At 48.4% G+C, this 20077-nt stretch overlaps 3 protein-coding genes and 1 non-coding gene across 11 annotated transcripts in view; 1 reads left to right on the top strand and 3 right to left on the bottom strand.

Moving 5' to 3' along the window:
* Positions 1–2640: 2640 nt before the first annotated feature.
* Positions 2641–10874, bottom strand: Ranbp1 (RAN binding protein 1). Its single transcript, NM_001108324.1, has 6 exons — positions 10719–10874; positions 9416–9552; positions 7358–7515; positions 4396–4524; positions 3558–3623; positions 2641–3046 (listed from the first exon to the last, which is right to left on the bottom strand). Exons 1-6 carry the CDS (start codon positions 10731–10733, stop codon positions 2940–2942), a joined length of 612 nt encoding a protein of 203 aa, NP_001101794.1. The 5' UTR covers positions 10734–10874; the 3' UTR covers positions 2641–2939.
* Positions 3386–3510, bottom strand: LOC120095775 (small nucleolar RNA SNORA77). Its single transcript, XR_005491559.1, has one exon. It is a non-coding gene; the product is annotated as a small nucleolar RNA SNORA77 (small nucleolar RNA).
* A 192-nt stretch (positions 10875–11066) lies between the features above and the next one.
* On the top strand, positions 11067–15788 carry Trmt2a (tRNA methyltransferase 2 homolog A). Of its 5 annotated transcripts, none has more exons than XM_006248605.4 (12): positions 11067–11205; positions 11686–12233; positions 12725–12833; positions 13167–13348; positions 13489–13603; positions 13699–13814; positions 13889–14000; positions 14465–14587; positions 14749–14824; positions 15024–15140; positions 15229–15325; positions 15406–15788. In XM_006248605.4, the coding sequence occupies exons 2-12, from the start codon at positions 11698–11700 to the stop codon at positions 15632–15634; spliced, it is 1812 nt and encodes a 603-aa protein (XP_006248667.1). In that variant the 5' UTR covers positions 11067–11205; positions 11686–11697; the 3' UTR covers positions 15635–15788. The 5 variants fall into 5 exon arrangements, 2 of the variants coding, with proteins under 2 accessions (XP_006248667.1, NP_001011895.1); NM_001011895.1 differs by having other exon boundaries at positions 11177–11441; positions 15406–15786; XR_010055938.1 differs by lacking the exon at positions 11067–11205 and adding an exon at positions 11303–11441 and having other exon boundaries at positions 15024–15079; positions 15406–15457.
* Positions 15789–16225: 437 nt separating this feature from the next.
* Dgcr8 (DGCR8 microprocessor complex subunit) overlaps positions 16226–20077 on the bottom strand; it is a 32602-nt gene continuing 28750 nt past the window's right edge. For 3 of the 4 annotated variants that reach the window (XM_006248606.5, XM_039088082.2, XM_039088081.2), the window contains 2 exons: positions 18864–18977; positions 16226–17908 (listed from right to left, as the gene is read on the bottom strand). In XM_006248606.5, the coding sequence (XP_006248668.1) occupies positions 17825–17908; positions 18864–18977 (198 nt within the window). In that variant the 3' untranslated portion in view covers positions 16226–17824. The remainder of the gene's footprint in view (positions 17909–18863; positions 18978–20077) is intronic. The other variant, NM_001105865.1, reaches the window with a different exon arrangement.

Below are 20077 nucleotides of genomic sequence, written 5' to 3'. Positions count from 1 at the left end.
TAAACCACTGACAGCTAGCAGTGTGGGGACTCATGTGATGCCAGCTCTTGGAAGAGCAAGGCAGGTAGACTGCTTCAGGTCAAGATGAGCCAACCTTGGCTACACAGTGAGGCTCATCTCAGAAACTAAAAAGCTGGGTGTGGTGGTATCTTTAATCCTGGCACTGGGAAGGCAGAGGTAGGTGGATCTTAAATTTGAGGCCAGCCAGGTCTACATAGTGAGTTCTAGGCTAGCCAAGCTATATAAAAACAAAACTAAAATGGTCAGGATGTAACAGCCCAGCACCACAGGGCACATATATGTACCCAATACCAGCATTTAGAAGGATCTGAAATTCAAGTTATCCTCAGCCACACAGCCAGTTCAGGGCCAGCTTGGGCTATGAGACTTTCTCACACTAACTAACTTAGTAACTATACTATCCTGCTCTTACCAGCCTTGGATGGGAATCCTCAGCTTACTCATCTCCTACTCATTTGTCACATGTAGCTTGTGTCTAAATGTCCCCAAAGTGCAACAGTAGTGATGCCAGGGACTCTGAAACATCTGCTGAGAACAATCTACTGAGGTCCCTGAGGCCTACAGTAAGGTGGACCATCTCCTGATTCTGTCGCAGTGTATCTGGCTTCATTACCGTTAACCTCTCTGTCTACGTGACCTCTAAACTTACCTTAGGTGTGTGCACAGTAACAAACAGGGCTTGGCACCCTCTTAAGTTTACAGCATCTACTATCTTGGAATGCGCCCCCCCCCCCCCCATGGATAAGAGGATGCTCTGTGTATTTCTTATAGCCCTAAAACCTGTTAATAAGACTTCACCCCACTTGGTACAGCCTCTGCCTCAGGCTACAATACCAGGCTAGGTAGCTTCAATAACCTGTTGACATCCTTCAAACTGTTGTCAGTGGGGCATTCAAGACTTGAAGCTACACCATCTATAAGCCACCTCCTTGAATGTACATTAGAAAATAAACAGCGGGCTGGAGAGATGGCTCAGTGGTTAAGAGCACTAACTGTTCTTCCAGAGGTCCTGAGTTCAAATCCCAGCAACCACATGGTGGCTCACAACCATCTGTAATGAGATCTGATGCCCTCTTCTGGTGTGTCTGAAGACAGTGACAGTGTACTTATAGAGAATAAATAAATATTTAAAAAAAAAAAAAAAGAAAATAAACAGCACAGGACAGCCAGTTTGGAGGGGCCTTTCTGTATCTGCAGAAGAGAAGGAACCCTTCTGGGTCTAACTCCATGAATGGGAGGCGTCACAGCCATCCTCCTCCACTGCCAGGTACATGGAAAGGCCAAACACTGGGCATAGGATGAAACTTCCTACTTATGAAGTCCTTCCTGCTTGATGAGGTCCTTTTAAAACTACAGACACCTTCCTAAGGGCATTTCCCCCACTCAAAGGCTCCTTTGCCTGTTATTACAGCCAAGGATTACTTTGCACTGTGCTGAGAAGTAAGCCTGAATGCCTCAGTCCAGGGCTTCCCTTGAGGAAAATCCTTCCATAAAGTATATGATGGCTGCCTGTGGCCAATGCCTTAGTTCTACTACATCAGGACCCACCACATATACTTATCTCTTCTGGGTACGGGGAAAACTGAGACAGCCTTTAGTTGGCTTTTAAGGACCAGCTTGGGGAATGAAAAGGTACTTCTGCAGGGGTGGGCAAGGAGGAGAGCTGTGAATATGGTAAAAGTACATACAATACATCTATGTGGAAATGTCACAATGAAAACTTTGAATACTAGTTAAACAATTTTAAGAGTTTTAAGCTGGGCTGTAGTGGCACACATCTTTAATCCAGCATGCAGATCTTTTGAGTTTGAGGCCTGCCTGATCCACAGAGGGAGTTCAAGTACAGCCAGGGATGATATACAGAGAAACCCAGTCTCTAACATACAAAAATAAGGGAGGGAAATGAAGGAGGGAAAGGCGGGCAGGCAGGCATTTGTACACACCCTACAAAGGACAAGGTCAGATGTAACAGGATCAGTTTAGTAAGAAACATCAACAAATATCCAGGCCCAAAACCACACCTAGCAAGAGCTACTGGAATCTGCTAGAGTAAGAGACTAGATCTTGCAATGTGATCAGACGCCACACCATGGCTCCCAGCCTGTGAAAGGCACACAACAGACCAGGTTTTGTTTGCCTGTATATATATGTAAATATATATATCAATCATTTGTTTTGCCTAGCAAGGAAGAGAGTGTCTAATTCCCTTGAGCTTCAGTCCATTGTGAACTTAAAACTGAATTCAAATGCTCTACAAGAGCAGCAAGTACTCCTAACGGATGAGCCATCTCTAACCCCACGGGGCAGGTTTTATCCAAGTAGTCCCTAATCCTAACAGTGCTAAATTTAGCATTCAAGGTCCAGACTCCTAGAGTGCTATTTGAAGATGTGTTGGGAGCATCTAATCGTTTCCAACAGGAGAGTTGTAGGGCTAGACATAGCCACACTATGGCACAGTACAAGAATGAGCTGATTGCTGCTCTATTAACCAGAGGCCCCCCCCCCCCCATACAACAGCACAAAGCACTAGTTCCAGCAGCAAGGAAGCAGCCACACACACCCAGTGACCTCCAGAAACAGACACCTTCCCCACCCACCACATAGCCTTGTCAGCTGGTCCAGGTTTTCAAAGGCATTTTTTATTCACTATTTTTGATGACTATAAATAAGTGTTTCCACTATGGAAAAGAAAGTTAGCACAGTACATTTTCATGACTGGGGAATGGATTTCTGAAGTCATGTTCAATGGTGTCAAAACTTGGAGGAAAAAAAAAAGTTAAAAAAAAAAAAAAAACAACCTGAAGGTTGGAATTCAGTTCTTTATAAAGTCCCTTGTAAAAACAAAACAGAATAAAAACAAACCTTAAAGGGTGGGGCAAATTTTTAAAAAGAAAAGGAAAGGAAAAAGACAGAATGATTCATTGCTTCTCCTCAGACTTCTCTTCAGCCTCGTCTCTGGCCTCCCTCACTGAAAGGGCTTCCAGCTTCTCAGCCACCTTTTCAGCATTATCATTTTTGCCTGGTCCTGCAAAAACAGGCAATCACAGTAAGACAACAGAGAAGTCTGGCCACGAGACTGCACTACTCTTGGCACTCACCCAGTGCAGGCTCGACCTTTCCCCCAAGCATCACCTACCACTCTCCCCAGATGGCCTCAGAGAGCCCAGCAAGCTGCTGGTGATGTGTGGTCACTTACTAACCCAGGCCTGTCTGCCCCAGAGGAACAGAAAACAGAATTCGTTGAGAAAACGAGGAATATATCTTAAAAGCCCTTTTACTCCTGGTGGGTTCCAAAGAGCTGTGACTCAGCTCTGTACCTGAAACTGACCACAAATGCTAGGAGGCCAAAGCCTGCAAGGCATCGGGCTGTGTCCCCAGGCCGCTGTATTGCCCCTGACAGGCAGAGGCAGCCACAGCACCCGGATTGTTTCTCTGGCAGATGGAAAAAGCACCAGACTGGAGCTACAGCCAGGTGCAGAGTGAATCTGCAAAGCACTGCATCCCACCCACCCGCAGCACCCAGGACACCATGTCACCTTTCTTTTCTCTCTCTTCAATTTCTTTCCTGCATTCTTCGAACTTTGTTTTGAACTTTTGTGCGTCTGTAAAAAGAGAAGGGACTGTGTTTGAAAGTTCTCAAAGTAGACTGGCAATATTCTAAGGTTCTAAAGCGCCAACTCATGGTTAAAGATGGGATCCTGCTACATATCCCTGGTTGCCCTGACCTCAAACTCAAGAGATCGACCTGCCTCTGCCTCCTAAGTGCTGGGATTAAAGGCATGCGTTACCACGCCCAGCCCCAAGGGCAATTTCTGACTATTTGATACCTGCATTGAGTCCCTCCAGGGGTCACTGATTCTGCTTAGCTAGCTGTCTATCACAACCAGATGACCAAGGGCCAAAGCTCTTCTCACTATAGACTCTACTCATGTTGGAAGGGCTACCAGATACACTATACTCCCAGACCAAGGGCAAGGCTCACTTTCACAAGAGCACCAGCCACTAGGGCATTGGCCATGGTACCTGCTGACTCTCCAGGATCCCCAGGGCACAGCTTTGTGGCAATTCAGACTAGAAAGATTCCCCCATGGAAGAGAGATCAGCCAGGGCTTGCAGATCTCTGCAGTCTTTGCTGGTACAGGTGCCTAAGCGTCCGTAGGGGACACCAGTGTCCCAGTCTTGAGGTACCAGAAACCAAGCAGAAGCAGCAGCAGGAGGAAACTCTAGGGTGTGTCTCTGGTTCCACACACCTGATGGGAGTCAACTGGATGCAACAACTGTTTATACAGATCCCTAGAATGTCAGAGGCTCTGTATGCTCTGGGCTAAATCAGGTGCCCAGCAGGTGACCCACAGTTGGGCAAGTTCTGCTTACTCTCAGCATTTAGGAAGCGGATGGCAAGCAGCTCAGGCTTGGGACACTCGTCAGCAAAGTCGGCGTGGGTATTCCAGACCCAGGCGCGGTCACTGCCAGCATTCGGCTTCAGCTCCATCATTGGTGTGACTAAGGGAGAGAAGCCTGTGAGGACAGTGGCCAAACCACCCAGAGCAACCTGCTCACCAATTGAGGGTACCCATTTCAGTCAACATGGAGTCTGGAATGTGAGAGCCAGGCTGTTGTACTTGATTACCCTTGAAGCCAAGCAACCACCATACTGGAGTGTTCAACTATGCCCGCTTGCAAATTATCCCAGCTGGGCTTGACTATTTATATCCCCTTAAGGCCAGAGACCCTACCTAGGTATCCAGCTACCTCCTATCACAGCTTATGTGCAATTCTGCCCTAATTGCATGTGCTCTCTTCCAGGAGGGCTAGAGTATTAGGCTGGGAAGGACAAAGGGAGAGGGCTTTACCTGTGGAAAAGCTATCATCCCTGCTAGCTTTCCAGATCCAGCCTGATGAATAGTCTTTGTTCTTTAAGAAAGCCCAATAAACTCATCAGTGCCCAGAGTATGGTTTGGTGGCATCACGCCTTAATCTGTCATTAGAACCCTAAAAGAGGGGTAGATGTTCCACTCCTGGGAAGGGATTTTAAAATATAGGTCTACACAACTACACCCTGATGAAAACCACATCTGCGTAAAACTAGAGCAGTCCTCATGTGGAAACAGCTCAAGATCCTGAAGGACAGGCTCTGCCTCCTGCTGTTTTAGGGGGAGCTACTCTGGCTCAAACCTTCCTAATGGTGGCCAACATATAGCTATAAACACATGCTCACACCAACACGAACCTGGCTGATTGAAAGGTGGGAACCCAGAGGCAAAGGAGCCTGAAAGCAGGACCATCACAGTTGCTATATAGTCCAGGAAGAACACAAACAATGGATACCAGAATCCCACGACAAACACTAGGTATGTCACGGAAAATAAGTCCTAACTCAGACATATTTATTCTGAATTCTTCAGGTCCTATATAGAACCAAGGGAGAGCTAAGCATTGACAGAACTGTCCTCCACTGAAAAGTCTGCTCATCTAGAATATCACTCACTGATGTGTATGCCCAGTCACAGTCCCTGTACCCTTGGCAGTATTTCCAGGATTTCAGGGAGGCCCTCTGACCACACATGACAGCTAAAGCTGGAACTCAAGAGATCTGAGCCACACCAGGCCAACAGTGGTCTTAGAAACTGCATACTCCACATTCTCACTTTCCCCAAACCTGTGAATGCCCCTCAGAGGCTCAGATCTGCATGCTTGGTTCTCAGTTAAAGAACAGTTTGAAAGGATTAGGAGGAGTGGCTTTGTTGGGGCAGGTGTGGCTTTGCTGAAAGAAGTGTATCCCTGGGGGTGGGCTGTTTCAAAGGCTGATGCCAGCAGGCCATCTCTGTTTCCAACTGGTGCCTAAGATCAGGATGTAAAGCTCTCACTTAGCTACTGCTCCAGGGCCATGCCTGTCTGCTTCCTGCCATGATGCTCATGGACCAACCCTCTAAAACTTTAAGCAAGCCACCAACTAAATGCCTTGTGAGAGCTGCTATGGTCATGGTGTCTCGTCAGTCACAGAATAGTGACCGATCAATGCCCAACCTTGACCCACAACCTGGGTGAGAGGAGGCGCCCCACCCAGGTGCCCAAGTCGAGATGATCACAGAGACTAGTCAGGGTTGGGAGCAGCTTGATTCCCCCTCACCTCAGGGAAAGCTCCAAATTAGGACCGAGGGGAGACTGAGGCACCTGTAAGATAGGGAGGGCAAAGGTCTTTCTCATGCCCTCGCCTCAGCAAACCACCTATGAAGCCCTGATCTTATCTACAGTCTGCCTATATACCCAAGACAAAAGATCCCAATGGGTTAAAAAGTGTAGCCTGCAGAAAGACAGTCTGTAAACTGTAAAGGCACTTTACAGGCCCGATCAGTCCCATCCCCAGAATTACAAGCTGAGCCAACCGGCTCCTACAAGTTGCTCTTCATCTGCCATGGCCATGGCACATGCACACATGAAGGAAAAAAAAAATGGGTCCAGTAGATAAAATCACCAGCTACGCAAGTTCAGTGATCCAAGTTTGATTCCAGGATTCATGTGAAAGTGTTAAGGAAAGAACAGATTCCACAAATTTGTTCTTTGGTCTACACATTGGACCCCATCCCCACCAAAAGCAAAAAAAAGATTTTTTTCAAGTTTAGAAAATGTAGATTTTTGCATTAGAGAATCTACCAGGATTAAGAGCAGCCCTGTTGGAGGATGATTTTGTGCACTGTGTATTCAGATGCTGATTGCTGTGCCCAGAGGCCTGGCTGCAGTCTGGACATTGGCCTTGTCATGACCACTAAAGGATCTCCTATCTCGATGACTGTAAAGGCTATTCTCCCTCACCTCATTGGTTATAGAGAGCTCATCAGCCTACAGCTGGGGCAGAGTGAAGATGGGATCTGCTATCAGTAAGGGGTCCGAGGTGGGTCAGGTTAGAGTGGATGTCAACCCTGCCCAGCTAGAGTGCATTATTTCAAGGCAAAGGAGGGTGTAAAAAATGTATGTGCTTTACACAGCCCAAGATGGATCTAAAAAGCCTGAGACAAACAGGGAGGGGTAGCTTGTTGAGACCTCTTTCTAAGCGCACAAGACCACACCTGGCCAACAGCACTCCCCAGTTACTGTCTTGCCAGCCCTGTTCCCTTCCTGTTATCACCCCAGGCAACAGCTTAGAGGTAGTAGAACATAACAGAAAGTGCATATATCACCACCCAAATCTAGCCTGGACCTATCTTGCCCACAGCCTGAATTCTGTAAGTTTCACTGTCACAATTCAGAGACTTGTTTTAAGTTCAACAAGTATCATAAATATACCCCCACTCCCCTGGAAACCAGCTCCTAAAAACTCTAGGATATAAAGACCTACTATAGTGGTTGGCGCATATCTTCAAGGTTTTGTCCCTCCTCATGAGAAGGCGGATGGTCCCTTTCTCCTTATGCTTCAGAAGCTTGACGTCTCCAGTGCCTCGCTCCTTCCATTCTGGGAGGTCATTCTCTGAAGCAAACCGGAACAGCTTTGCACGCCTGTAAGAAGAGCCAATAAGGAAACATCTAGACAGAGAGGGAACTCACACCTGGACCAATTACCATAAAGGAACACCTGTTCTTTCAACACTCAATATAATGGGTACTGTTGAACACCATGCCCTCCCCAAAAACCTTTTTCTAAGGCCTTTGGGCACCGAGAATTCCTAGGCAAAATACAACCCAGGGATTGTGTTGCTTTTACTTCATAGCAAAGGACCTTCCCTGGAGACACATCTAAGGATTCTCATGGCCCACAGTAGGTAAAGAAGCTGCAAAGGGCACACGAGTGCCCTGAACCCATATCAGCCTTAGGGATGTTATCTTCCACATGCTCAGCAACAATTTCCTGTCAGAGGAACCTTTCATAGCCTCCAGGGTTCAGGTATCCAGTCCAGCAAGTAGTCCAGCACACCTGTCCCTTGGGCCAAGCCAGCACCCTTCTTCCTTTGTAGCCTGCATTTGCTCTTATAAAGCCTCTGCTCTCCACCAAATTCAGTCTTGCACAGGGAGACTGTGTCTTCACTTAACTCCTTAAGCAAAAGCTCAAAGACCCTTATAAAGGTACAAGATGCGGTCTTATACCGAGGACACTGGTGTACTTTCAGCATCAAGTGTTCAAAATCAAGTACCACATGACTCAGGGAGATTTCTGTGAAACAGAGCTGTGGACCATCACCTTCTAGGTAGTACAAAGGTGTATTTATGGCTCTCCTTGGGCAAGCCTCCCTTCCTCCCTCACTTCAGAGCGTGAACCTTTATCTAACATCTTGGGCATACCTGAAAATTTGACATTAGCAAATTCTCTTGATTTTACTACATGTACCATGATGCACTGCCACATTAAGATGAGACGGAGGTCTACAGCACAGCAAGCACTACTCTCTCAGACCTCATACTTTCTAACCTGCAAAACCATGAGCTGGAGGCTGGAGAGACAGCTCTGCACTTAAGAGCACTGGCTGTTCTTCCAGAGGTCCAAATGGCAACTCACAACTGTGTTACATTAGTCTCAAGGGATCCACTACTTTCTTCTGGCCTCCTTTAGCATATTGTGTAGAGACAGACATCAATGTAGGCAAAACACTAACACACACATAAAAATTAACAAGAGGGGTTGGGGATTTAGCTCAGTGGTAGAGCGCTTGCCTAGGAAGTGCAAGGCCCTGGGTTCGGTCCCCAGCTCCAAAAAAAAGAACCAAAAAAAAAAAAAAAATAATAACAAGAGCTAAACAAGCCTCAGTCTTTAAGGATACACAGTTAAGGCAACAGGAAACAAAGCAGAAAAAAAGGAAAGCGTGGAAGACTCTCTGCTCAACAAAGGGACCCCACCCTGCAGAAAAGGCCTCATTGTGGAGTCCTGGAACCTGTTTCTATAGACCAGCTATCCACGGAAAAATGCCTACTGTTGCCTCCCAAGCGCAGAGATTAAAGGCGTGAGCCACCACATTCTGCTACAGAGACTCAGGTGACAGAACAGTCATGGGGATACCCTTCATCAGACTAGTCACAAGGCAGCAGGGTACCAGGCAAAGTTTTTGGCAGACAAATGGTTCAATTTTCAATGTAAGGCTAGGACCATACAACTTCACGCACTTTCCTAAAAAAGCCGTTATCAAGCTCAGTCCAAGCCAGAAATCCACAGAAATCACAAAGAGACTATGCCAGAAAGTATCACTAAGGCTTACACCTGAAAGAGAAACAGTACAAGGGACAGAACTCCTAGCTTGGCTGGCTCCTCTAGGAATTGAAGAGGAAAACATAAATGGTCCAACTATGGTTGTTGGGCATTGCAAGTTTTTAAAGACATGACCTGCAGAGACCAGCTTCCTGTCCACTCTCTCTTTCCTGTTTCATCAGTCCACCTAAAGATACTTCCAGGACACCTCAGCAGGCTTACATCTTAAAAAGTTCCTCTTCATCTTCCTCCAGTGTTTTAATTTCTTGCTCAGGAAGAGAAACTATTGGCTCGAACTGGGGGTCGTGGTTGGACTCCTCTGCATTCTCTGTGGAAGTATCGTGGTCCTCGTGACTGTCCTGTGTAGAGAGAGTAAGAAGTGATGCTGCTGGCTGGTGGATTTGGTCCACAGTGGGCATCATCAATCACACATGGCGCCTGGAAAATGAAGACAGGCCTTCCCCAAATTGGAAATTAAGCCTTCGGTCTTAACTTTCACATCATCTGACTGTATTTACAACCAGCATCACAAAAACCACAGCATAGCATGAAACAAGACAATGGATTTTGACACTCCTCCTACACACTCAAACATCAATCGGTTACACACACCCAAGTCCTTGGCAAAGTAGCTTGGGAGAAACTCCCTCTTCTGTAAAATAAAATTACACCCGCCATAAAAAGAGCATGATAGACTCAAAAGGAAGAGCAATCATTACAGTTTTTAATGAGGAATACCCAAGCACTTGTTAGTTTACTAGGAAGATAAACTGCTATGGGAGAACCAGCATTTACATGAATTTACAATCCCTCCAGCAATTTTACCCAAGTTGGAAAATTTAAGCTGAAAGAAGCTAAGAAAAGCACGACAAATAAGCTCTAAGATTCTGACCCAACGTGGAGGATCACAAGGGCATGCATGTTTAAATCGGACAAGATCACGTGCTTTGATAATACAGAAAAATCCCAGACTCACTACCTAACTCAACAGGATAAAGGAATAGAAACCTTTCGTTGGGTTTCTCAGCACTGCGGCTAAGCTGCGGCCGACACACGAGCCACCAACAAAGCCGCCCCCGCCCAGAGTCCTCGCGTCTAATATCTGTATTCTGTGCTAGATCGCGAGCTTCCCCCACCGAAGGCGGAATGACCTAATGAATGAAGGGATCTGGGGGCAATTGGAAGAAGGATGGCCGACGCTAATGGAAAGATCACAAGTGGGCCACGACAGAGGAGATCGGTCGCCTCCAGGTCCCCAGGTGAAGCCGAGAGCCCAGTTTGGCCATGGCTGTTCTTCCGCAGACCACAAGGTCACGCGCCCTGCAGCCCCCGAGACCGGAGTCTTGGCCAGCAGCTCTTACTCCCCGACCCCAAAGACCTCGAGCATCCCAGGCCCAGGCGCCTGGAGAGGCCCGGAATACGCAAGCCAGCGAGGGTTGGAGGCCGAGGCGCGGGCCGCCCACGTGGCCGCCCATAGCGGCCCTTGCCTCTCGGCCTGCCCGGCCCCACCCGGGCCTCACCGTACCTTGGCGGCCGCCATGGGGGCGCGGCGACGGCGGCTCGATTAGCTCAGGCGTCGCTGGCTCGGCGGCCTCTGGGCGGCTAGTCGCAGCTCCTTTCCTCCGCGTCTGGCGCCGGCGTCTCCCGCCCGTCCGCTCTTCCCTCCGCCCCCCGACCCGAACCCTGACCCCTGACCCCAGCGGCGGGAAACGCGCAGTGATTCAAAACCAGTGCAGCTTTATTGGCTCTGACGGCGGACATTCATTGTCCGGCCCGCCCCGCGCTTCCCGCCAAAACGCCCGCGGCGCATGCCCGGCCGCGCCTCAGCCGGAGGAGCGCGCTCTCCCGTCGACCCACGCGCACACTTCCGTCTGCAACCTGTGAGTGCCTCTGACGCTAGCGTGAGCGGCTAGTGGAAGGATCAGTCTGGACTCGGCGCGTGGCGGTGACGTCATCGGAAGCCAAGCCCTCAGAGAAAAGAAACGCGGCCGGGGTTCGCTGGCCGACTAAAGGCAGGCGAAGCGTGTCCCCCTCACCGGCTCTTGGGGAGCGGGCGGTGCATCTGTAGAGCTCAGTCCCAGCTCTGAGCACCCGAGTTTTGAGTCCCTGTGTGGAGCTGCGGTCTACCTTCACCGCAGCGCACCTCGTATCTGAGCACTTGTTTGAGAGGCCTAGCTGGTGGTCCTCGTGAGCACCCTGGTCCAGGCAACAGACGAGCCAGGCGATGAGTGAGAAGCTGGACACGGAAGTAAAGCAAAGGGAGACATGCAGGAGATAGGGGCCGGGTGGTCGGAGGTGGTTCGGGCTGCAGTCATTACTGTCGGATCAAGATAGGATGGGGGAGACTTGGGTCTGGAGTAAAAGAGTGGGTTTGGCCAGGGCCTCTTGTAGTGTGCACTAATGGAGATTTGTCAGCTGTTTGGGGAGCAAGCCAAACAGGTAGTAGTCACACTAGTTGGAGCCTTCAGCCTAGCCGGTTTATTCCCACATAGGTTCCGGAGCACATGGAGGACTGCGGCCAGGATGTCAGTGCAGTGGGCAGCTCTGCAGCCTCAGTATGTCAAGATGAGAAAGAGGACCCTGGGCCAGCTGCAGGGCCTGGAACTCAGCCTGGGCTCTACAGCTACATAAGGGATGACTTGTTCACCTCAGAGATCTTTAAACTGGAGCTCCAAAATGTACCTCGCCACGCCAGCTTCAGTGACGTCCGGCGTTTTTTAGGCCGTTTTGGCTTACAATCCCACAAAATCAAACTCTTTGGACAGCCACCATGTGCCTTTGTGACATTTCGCAGTGCTGCTGAACGAGACAAGGCCTTGCGAGTGCTGCATGGTGTTCTCTGGAAGGGTCGTCCACTCAGTGTACGACTGGCCCGACCCAAGGCTGACCCCATGGCTAGGAAGAGGCGGCAAGAAGGCGATAATGAACCAACAGCAACACAGATTGCCGATGTGGTGACCCCTCTTTGGACAGTGCCCTACACTGAGCAGCTGGAGCAGAAGCGACTGGAATGTGAGCGGGTGCTACAGAAACTGGCCAAGTGAGTGTAGCACTGACATCCTAAGCAGAGCTGGGTTTTGCTCTTGGGCCTGGTTCATTAGCCTTTTAAGCAATTCAGGATACAGAGAGTTTAAGTCACTAGTTCTCAACCTTTGGGTCACCAGACTCTTTCACAGGGGTTGCCTAAGACCATCCAAAAACACACTTACATTATGATTTGTAACATTAGCAAAATTACAACTACAAAGTGTGGTTTTTCTTTCTTAAACCTCACAGGCCTATGCCTGGTTCTCGGTACTGTGGCAACCTACAACAAAGTAACAAAAAAATGTTATGGTTGGGGATCACAACCTGAACTGTATTACAGGGTCATATGCACCATTAGGAAGGTTGAAAACCACCAGTCTAAAGTGGTCAACCCTTGGTAAAGACAGACCCTTGGTAACAGGATAGTGAGGTCGCAAGGGAATTGTTGCCCCGTACGGATGGGGAACAGTGTTAAGTCCAACCATGATGTGTTTCATCCTGCAGGGAAATTGGGAACACTAACCATGCCCTGCTACCCTGGCTGCTCTTGCAGAGACAACAGCACAATAAAGCTTGTTGCCCATTGGAGGGGGTCAAGCCATCACCCCAGCAGGTCAGACCAAGAAATCCCATTGTGTGAGGTGGGGGAGGCTGGCCTTGTTCGTTTCAGGTCTTTGGTTTTTTTTTTTCCCCTTTTTTTCGGAGCTGGGGACCAAACCCAGGCCTAGGCAAGCGCTCTACCACTGAGCTAAATCCCCAACCCCTCATTTCAGTTTTATTATGCATATGCTCTTTGACATTTTTCTTGCTTTTCATTTCTTCCCGATGTTCGATAAACCAGCAGTTTTGATTAACCAAGTCTGAGTCTCTTGTTCACTATGTTATTTCTTCCAGAGCTGGGTAATCAAGGTTGAGAGCTAACTCTTTACTCCACTGTCTCCTGCAGACTGAGTACCGTAACAAGTGTGAATTTCTGGTCGGAGTTGGGGTAGATGGAGAGGACAACACTGTTGGCTGCCGGCTTGGCAAGTACAAGGGCGGGACGTGTGCTGTGGCGCCTCCCTTTGACACTGTGCACATTCCACAGGCCACTAAGCAGCTGGTGAAGGCCTTCCAGGAGTTCATCCGGTGGGGACCTTGCCTGGGGCCGGGCTTCTGGGAAGCCCCTAGTCCATCTGGGCCTCTACACTGGCAGTTGTGGATGTGGGGTAAGAGGCAGGGTGCTGGGACACACAGGCACACACTGAGTACACTTGTGGTTTCTTCAGTTCCACACCATATTCGGCATATGACCCTGAGACATACACAGGCCACTGGAAGCAACTGACTGTCCGCACCAGCCGCCGAGGTCAAGCCATGGCCATTGCCCACTTCCATCCCCAGGTCTCAGGTGGTGGTCCTGTTGGCAAGGGGTGGGTGGGTGTGGTATAGGTTGGCTTTTGCATAGGCTGATGGACATTTTATATCCTGTACTACAGAAACTGAGCTCTGAGGAGGTGGCAGGACTAAAGGCCTCCCTGGTGTGCCACTTCATGGAGGGGCCAGGCAAGGCCAGTGGGGTGACATCCCTCTACTTTGTGGAGGAGGGACAGAGGTGAGGAGCCCAGGTGGGGACAGGAGGGACCAAACAGGCCAGGGACCCTGACAGATCTGCTTCCTCCTGTGTAGAAAGACTCCCAGCCAGGAAGGCCTGCCCCTGGAGCATATGGCCGGTGACCAGTGCATTCAGGAAGACCTGCTAGGGCTCACTTTCCGCATCTCCCCTCATGCATTCTTCCAGGTAGTGTACCCTTTGTGAACATAAAGATACAAGGAGGGAGGGAAGCCAGTAAGTAGCCTCAAAGAGAGATTTATACAGAATGTTCAGATAATGAGGCCCCCAAAATAAGGTATAGAATAGGAAAGGGGCATTTGCTAGCGATTGACCACTTTGCAGTTTCCCCAATGATATGCCTTCTGTGGAACCCAGAACAGGATCAGCCACTTTCACTGCTGTAAAAACCCTATGGAGATAGAGGGGGAAGAGTCCAAGGTCTCTAGCATGAGGTATGCAGTCATTCTCAGCTGCCCTGGGGAAAGTTATAAAGTCAGGGGGAAAACTCCCTATTCATGAGGGTCTCTGTTGTAAGGATTTGATTTTTAAGAGACTGGGTGAGGTCAATGTTGTATAGGAAAAATGGGACCCAAGCAATGTGGGATGATGCTAGGCTACACTGGAGTATACTATGGCTAACTAACCTCCAGGTAAACACACCTGCAGCCGAGGTGCTCTACACAGTCATCCAGGAATGGGCCCAGCTGGATGGGGGCAGCACAGTGTTGGACGTTTGCTGTGGCACTGGTACCATAGGGCTAGCCCTGGCTCCGGTAAGCTTCCCAGCCCTAGGTAAGAACATCGCCCTACTCCATTATCATGAGCCTGAAGACTCTGGCTGGCTACTACCTTGTCTCTGATATAACCCCAGTTGTGTTGTCTTCCTTTCCCAAGCAACCAGGGCAGTGGGGCTTAATCTCTCTTCCCATTTCAGAAGGTGAAGAAAGTAATTGGGATTGAACTGTGCCAGGAGGCTGTGGAGGATGCCCGTATGAACGCCCTCACCAATGGTGAGAACTTTTGCATCCCACAGTAGACAGGTGGTCTGCGACAACAGTAATGTGCTATGCACTTTTTAATTTCTGTGCCTGGAGATATTGAGAATCGTCTGAGGAATGGGGTGCTAAGGGATCTGTACACATCTAACTGGCTGTCTATTAAGTGTGCTAGGCAGGCCTATAGCCCACTGATGACTATGACTATCTCTAGAGCTGAGCAACGTTGAGTTCCACTGCGGCAGGGCTGAGGATCTGGTGCCAGGCTTGGTGAGCAAACTGTCTTCCCAGCAACTTGTAGCTGTTCTAGACCCACCACGGGCTGGCCTACGTGAGTGGCTTCCATTTGGGGGGAGGCAGTACCAGAAGTAAAAAGCCCCTGTTGGGTAGTCAACCATTATCCCCCTCTAACTTGCTAGATTCTAAGGTGATTCTGGCCATGAGGAAAGCTGAGAACATCAAGCGGCTCCTGTATGTTTCCTGCAACCCCAGGGCAGCCATGGGCAACTTTGTGGAGTAAGTGTGTGAGGTGGAGCACCTGCCTGCTGCCTAGAGGAATTTCTGTGGGGCTAATACTGGCACCTCTCCTCCACCAGTCTCTGCAGAGCCCCATCTAACCGAGTGAAAGGTACCCCATTCCATCCAGTCAAGGCTGTGGCAGTGGACCTGTTCCCACAGACCCCACACTGTGAAATGCTTATCCTGTTTGAGAGGATGCAACAACACCCTAATGGCATAGGGGCCCTGGAACATCAAGACCTTCAAACCCCAAGAAATCTTCCCGACCTCACTGCACAGGAAACAGAGACTTCCCTCTCACCCTAGGGGAAGTACAGGAGCACAGGAAAACTGGGGAGCTCCTTAGGGATGACAAAGCAATGGTGGGGCTATCTAGCTGGTACTACAAATGTGTGAATACCTGTGTCCTAATAATGGGATAGCTAGATTCTAGAATAAACAATTGCTGATTTTACTGACATTTTTTGGTGAGCCAGAGCCTTAACTTACTCCTACTTGCTGCCCATTAATCTGGACAATCCTTTCTGAAAGGCAAGAACTCTCAAAAGCTGTGGCCTTGAACTCTAGCTTTCATGTTCAACTTCCCCAGGGCTGGCACCATGTGCTTTGTTTTAAAACAGCATTATCTATGTAGACCAGGCAAGCCTCACAGATGTGCTTACTCATGACTCACTCCTGAGTGCTGAGGTTAAACTATGTGGTGAATGCCAGGGCTTACTTAAATTTAGCCCCAGAGAGCCATGTTTTAGGACCAAGCACCATCCAGGGGGAGCACTGAGGATGGCTGAACACATCTATGCTGATTGGAATTAAAAACACAACTGACTACAGGACAGTCCTGGCCAGTTGAAGATCCACAAATATCCAGCACTCCCATCAGAAGAAAGAAACCAGCCGTTCCCTTTTGGATAGTTTTATGTGTTCAGACCATCAGGGTACACCCTACAGCCTTGGCCAACACACAGAAGCAGCATCAGCACAGGCTCCCACCCTTGCAGCATGGCTGTACATAGAAGACTCACCCACCTGTAAGACAGGGAGGGCATTGGAGACAGGAATGTGTGGCAGCACCTGTGTGTGAGGCTGCAGAGACACCACCATTACCTTATACTTTTTCAATGTCAAATCTGTTTTTAAGGGCAATGGTTAGTCAAAAGACTGAACACAACTGAATGGGAGGCAGAAAAGAATCAAGTGTCTAAGTCTACCAACTTGATAGAGGGTTCTTTTTGCCAAGATTAACACAGACATTAACTGCTGTCACACATGTGGTTAAGGAGGGAGATGCTGTTGGGAGTCCCAGTTACCATTCTGTCTGTCTGACAGCACATGTCACCATCTCTTCAGGTACATGGTGAGACACACACTGAGAATGTAGAGTGTAGTCCCCATGAACAGGTACTAGGGGCTAGGCCAACAACTGACCAAGACTAGGGCTCTGAATACACTTCTATTCAATACCCATCTACAGGGGCTATCCCATGAGTGCAGGCAGACAAAAACAACCTGAAATCAGGCCTGGCTGCAGAGAACAGCTACCCTTGAGATCAAGAGAAGCTATAACTATCATGTACAATGTGCTAGCCAGCTCTTGGTCAATGATGGGCCCCTGTTTCCTATTTATACATGTCCATCTGTTGAAATGCATGATTCTAAATCATTCTTACTGTAAAAGTTTCCAAATTTTATAACATCATAAAAGCTTTAAAAATTGATGAACAGATGGGCTTGATTGTGCAAAAATCTCTGTAAAAAACTGTTACTAGAGCTTATCGAAGGTGAAGCTTCAGTATCCAGAAGACAGCTGTTAGGACATTAAGACTTCATAAGAAAAGTAGACTGCAACCCAAGGGTCAACCAGACTATCACTCAGTATCTCGATGGTTCAGTTATCTTCACTGCAATCTCTGAAGAGTATTTCTGGTGCTAAAATTTTGTTTTATTTTAAGCCAAAATAGCCTGAAATATTCCTTTCTATTATAACTTTTTCAGAAGAAAATGGGAAACACACAAAGCAGGTAATACTAGGATACCTGCACCTTCTGACCAAGTCTCTGTGGCTCCACCAGAAAGAACCATAGCAAAGGGGCTATCTGGCATCATAGGCCAGCCAAAGCTATAAAACCTGGTCATCTCATCTATCAATGAAGTATTACTTCTTGTCAGTGCATATAGTGTACTAAAATTAATGAAAACCTTCATAAAAACAGTCCGCAGCAGATACATACAAGCAAGATCTACAGCTGTCTATCAGCTTCCACTTGTGCAGTTAACATATAACTGATCCATAAGTATATCCAGTCACATTGAGAGCAGCTTGTCCAGAACTGCTGCTTTGCATGTGTGCTGTGTGGTCACAGCTGTCCCCATGTGCCAGAGCCAGAGCCCAGACACAGCCACAGGGAAGGAACTTAGGTTGGAGGCCTGGTGCTGTAGAATGATGAAGATGTGTGGCTGATGGTCTCCTGGTAGCACTGTTGGCCCATGCTGCCTACCTCATACATCCACTGTGCACAAGGGCTCACCACCAGGCTGGGCAGATGCTACAATTGACATCTTGGGTTTCTTCCGAGTCTCCTCCTGGAAGAACAGAGATCAATCATGCTAAAGGTGGGCCCAGCAAAGGGTGAAAAGGTGGAAGCCCCTGAACTCCTGAGAGCACAAATGCTTGTGACTCCTGGCTAGGGGGAAAGGGAGAGGGAGAGGGATAGGTTGGGCCAGGTCAAAAGTCCTTAGAATGACAGGGTAGACTCCCATGTGCTGCAGCTCCCCTGGCAACCTACAGACCCCTGAATAGAAGACTTAGCAACAAGCTGGGTTCTACCTCTCCAGGGTAGCCTTGCTTGCTTGCCTAGAAGTCCAGTGAATTTCCCCACAAATAGAAGTATGTGTCTTGGGCTTATTCCTTTAACCCCCATAACTAATCTAACAAGAGTCAAGCTAGAAAGTCCTGCTTATTCAGTAGAAAGGCAAAAGGCAATAGACATTTGGACCTCAGAGTGTGCGTTCAAACCTGGGCCATGCCACCAGACCTGGAAAGGCTCCCAACTTAGAAGGCCTAAAAGTATGAATTATTACAAGATATTATCTGAGGCCAGGAAGCAATGTCAATAATACTTGAAATAAAGCACCTATGGCAGTTTTAGGAAGTCACCAAGACTAAGTCATACCCAGGCTTATGATCTTTGTTTTGAGTTATCAAACAAGGCCAGTGCACAATCATTTCTCTCAAATACCTGACTCCAAATTGGAATCTTTAGCCACTAAAAGGCTGGCCTGTCTGCTAAAGTAATTTTAGGAAAGCACCATCTGTGCTAGAACTTAAAGACAAGTCAACCTGATCTGGAAGAAGGATTAAGCATCTTCAGAGTCAGGGATCAGAAATAGGCTCTTAGGATCTAACTACAAGGAAGGGGCTAGCCCAGCAATTCTGATGGCTCAGTAACTATGGTATGTGAAGAAACAATACGGGGGCAGAGTTTAGGCAATGGGGAGGAGGGAGCCTGGGGAAGGAATAAGGAAGAAAGATAGTCACCCGCTCTGCAGCCAGCCTCTTCATCTCTTCTTGTAGCTTGCTCAGGATGTGAAGGTTGGGCCTGTTCTTCTTGGCATACTGTTGTAGCTCTATCACACTCTTGTCAGAGGTCTCCTAGGGACCCAAAGCCTGCTCTCACAACTGCCAAGTAGCAGTATGCTCAAGCAGCAGTTTCCACCCAAAATAGGAGAGTAAGGGCCTGGTGAGATACAAGCTCACACCATTGGCCAACTGTGCTAAAGCATCCGTTGCTGACAAATTTAGGGTATAAGCACAGCCCTGGGCTCCCTGGCCTCTCCCAGACACTGTTCCTTCCTCCATGATCACACCTCGATGTGTTTACTAGCTGAGTATGAAAGTCAAGCACTCACTATGCTAGGAACCCTGACAGCGGCAAGGTCATAGCTGAAGCCAACTGAGATATAACACAGCCAAACAGCCTGCCCTACTGTTCTCTTCGGTTCTTTCCCCTTCTTGGCTTGGAGGCAATAGCCAACGATGCTCACTATGTCTTAGAATGCCAGATCTCCTGTGCCAGACAAGGGCCATTCACTCTCCAGTTCAAAGAAATCTATGCCCATGGTGGCAGCAATGTTCCCTCTCTGTCTTAGCTACAGACTATGTACAGCAAACACTGTACACCTATATTTCAACTCATGAAAAATGCTTCTGTTCACGCTAAAGATGCAACTCAGTGGTACAGTCCTTGTTTCGCCTGTACAACGACCCAGGTAGGACCCCAGCAATAGGAGGGAGAGGAATCAGAAAAAAGAGAGAAGTCGTCTTATACGATTATGTTCTCCATGTGGCTCCTGGGCTCCTGCCTTGAGCAAGGACAAGGCCAAGCCTAAACCTTGGGGAAATTGAAGGGGTAATGTGTTGTTCCAGAAAATTAGCTCAGCTCAGCTCAGCTCAAAGCAGGTAGCTCAAGGGTCCACAGCACAATCTTCAGGGTCTCCACCTATACTCCTTTAAATGATCAGGTCCTAAAGATCCAGGTAGTTTCGGCATACAGTAGGGGAAGTCACAAATGCTGGTGATGCAACTGGGTTGGCTCCATTACTACCCAACACCACTTCCCAGTACTTCCCATAGCCATTAGGTTTGGAGAGTGATTTAAATTCTGAGATTTAGGCAAAAACCTCAGAAACAAAACAGACAATACCCATATTCTTTAAGCCACTGAAAATCTTCAACTAAACAAGGATACAGTC

The sequence above is a fragment of the Rattus norvegicus genome, chromosome 11 (assembly GCF_036323735.1).
Source record: "Rattus norvegicus strain BN/NHsdMcwi chromosome 11, GRCr8, whole genome shotgun sequence".
NCBI lineage: Eukaryota > Metazoa > Chordata > Mammalia > Rodentia > Muridae > Rattus > Rattus norvegicus.
The sequence above is the reverse complement of the archived record's forward strand: the minus strand, read 5'-3'. Positions and strand labels throughout refer to the sequence as shown.

What these genes read in the sequence shown, in the direction of transcription:
- Ranbp1 (NM_001108324.1), bottom strand. An exon ending in GATATGCGCCAACCACTATA is followed by an intron (nt 4,525 to 7,357) that starts GTAGGTCTTTAT and finishes TCTCTCCCTTAG; the next exon opens with TCACACCAATGATGGAGCTG. An exon ending in TGAAGAGAGAGAAAAGAAAG is followed by an intron (nt 3,047 to 3,557) that starts GTGACATGGTGT and finishes CTGTTTTTGCAG; the next exon opens with GACCAGGCAAAAATGATAAT.
- Trmt2a (NM_001011895.1), top strand. Translation starts at nt 11,418, where the DNA reads ATGAGTGAGAAGCTGGACACGGAA. An exon ending in GCCTTCCAGGAGTTCATCCG is followed by an intron (nt 13,349 to 13,488) that starts GTGGGGACCTTG and finishes TGGTTTCTTCAG; the next exon opens with TTCCACACCATATTCGGCAT. An exon ending in GCCATGGGCAACTTTGTGGA is followed by an intron (nt 15,326 to 15,405) that starts GTAAGTGTGTGA and finishes CTCCTCCACCAG; the next exon opens with TCTCTGCAGAGCCCCATCTA.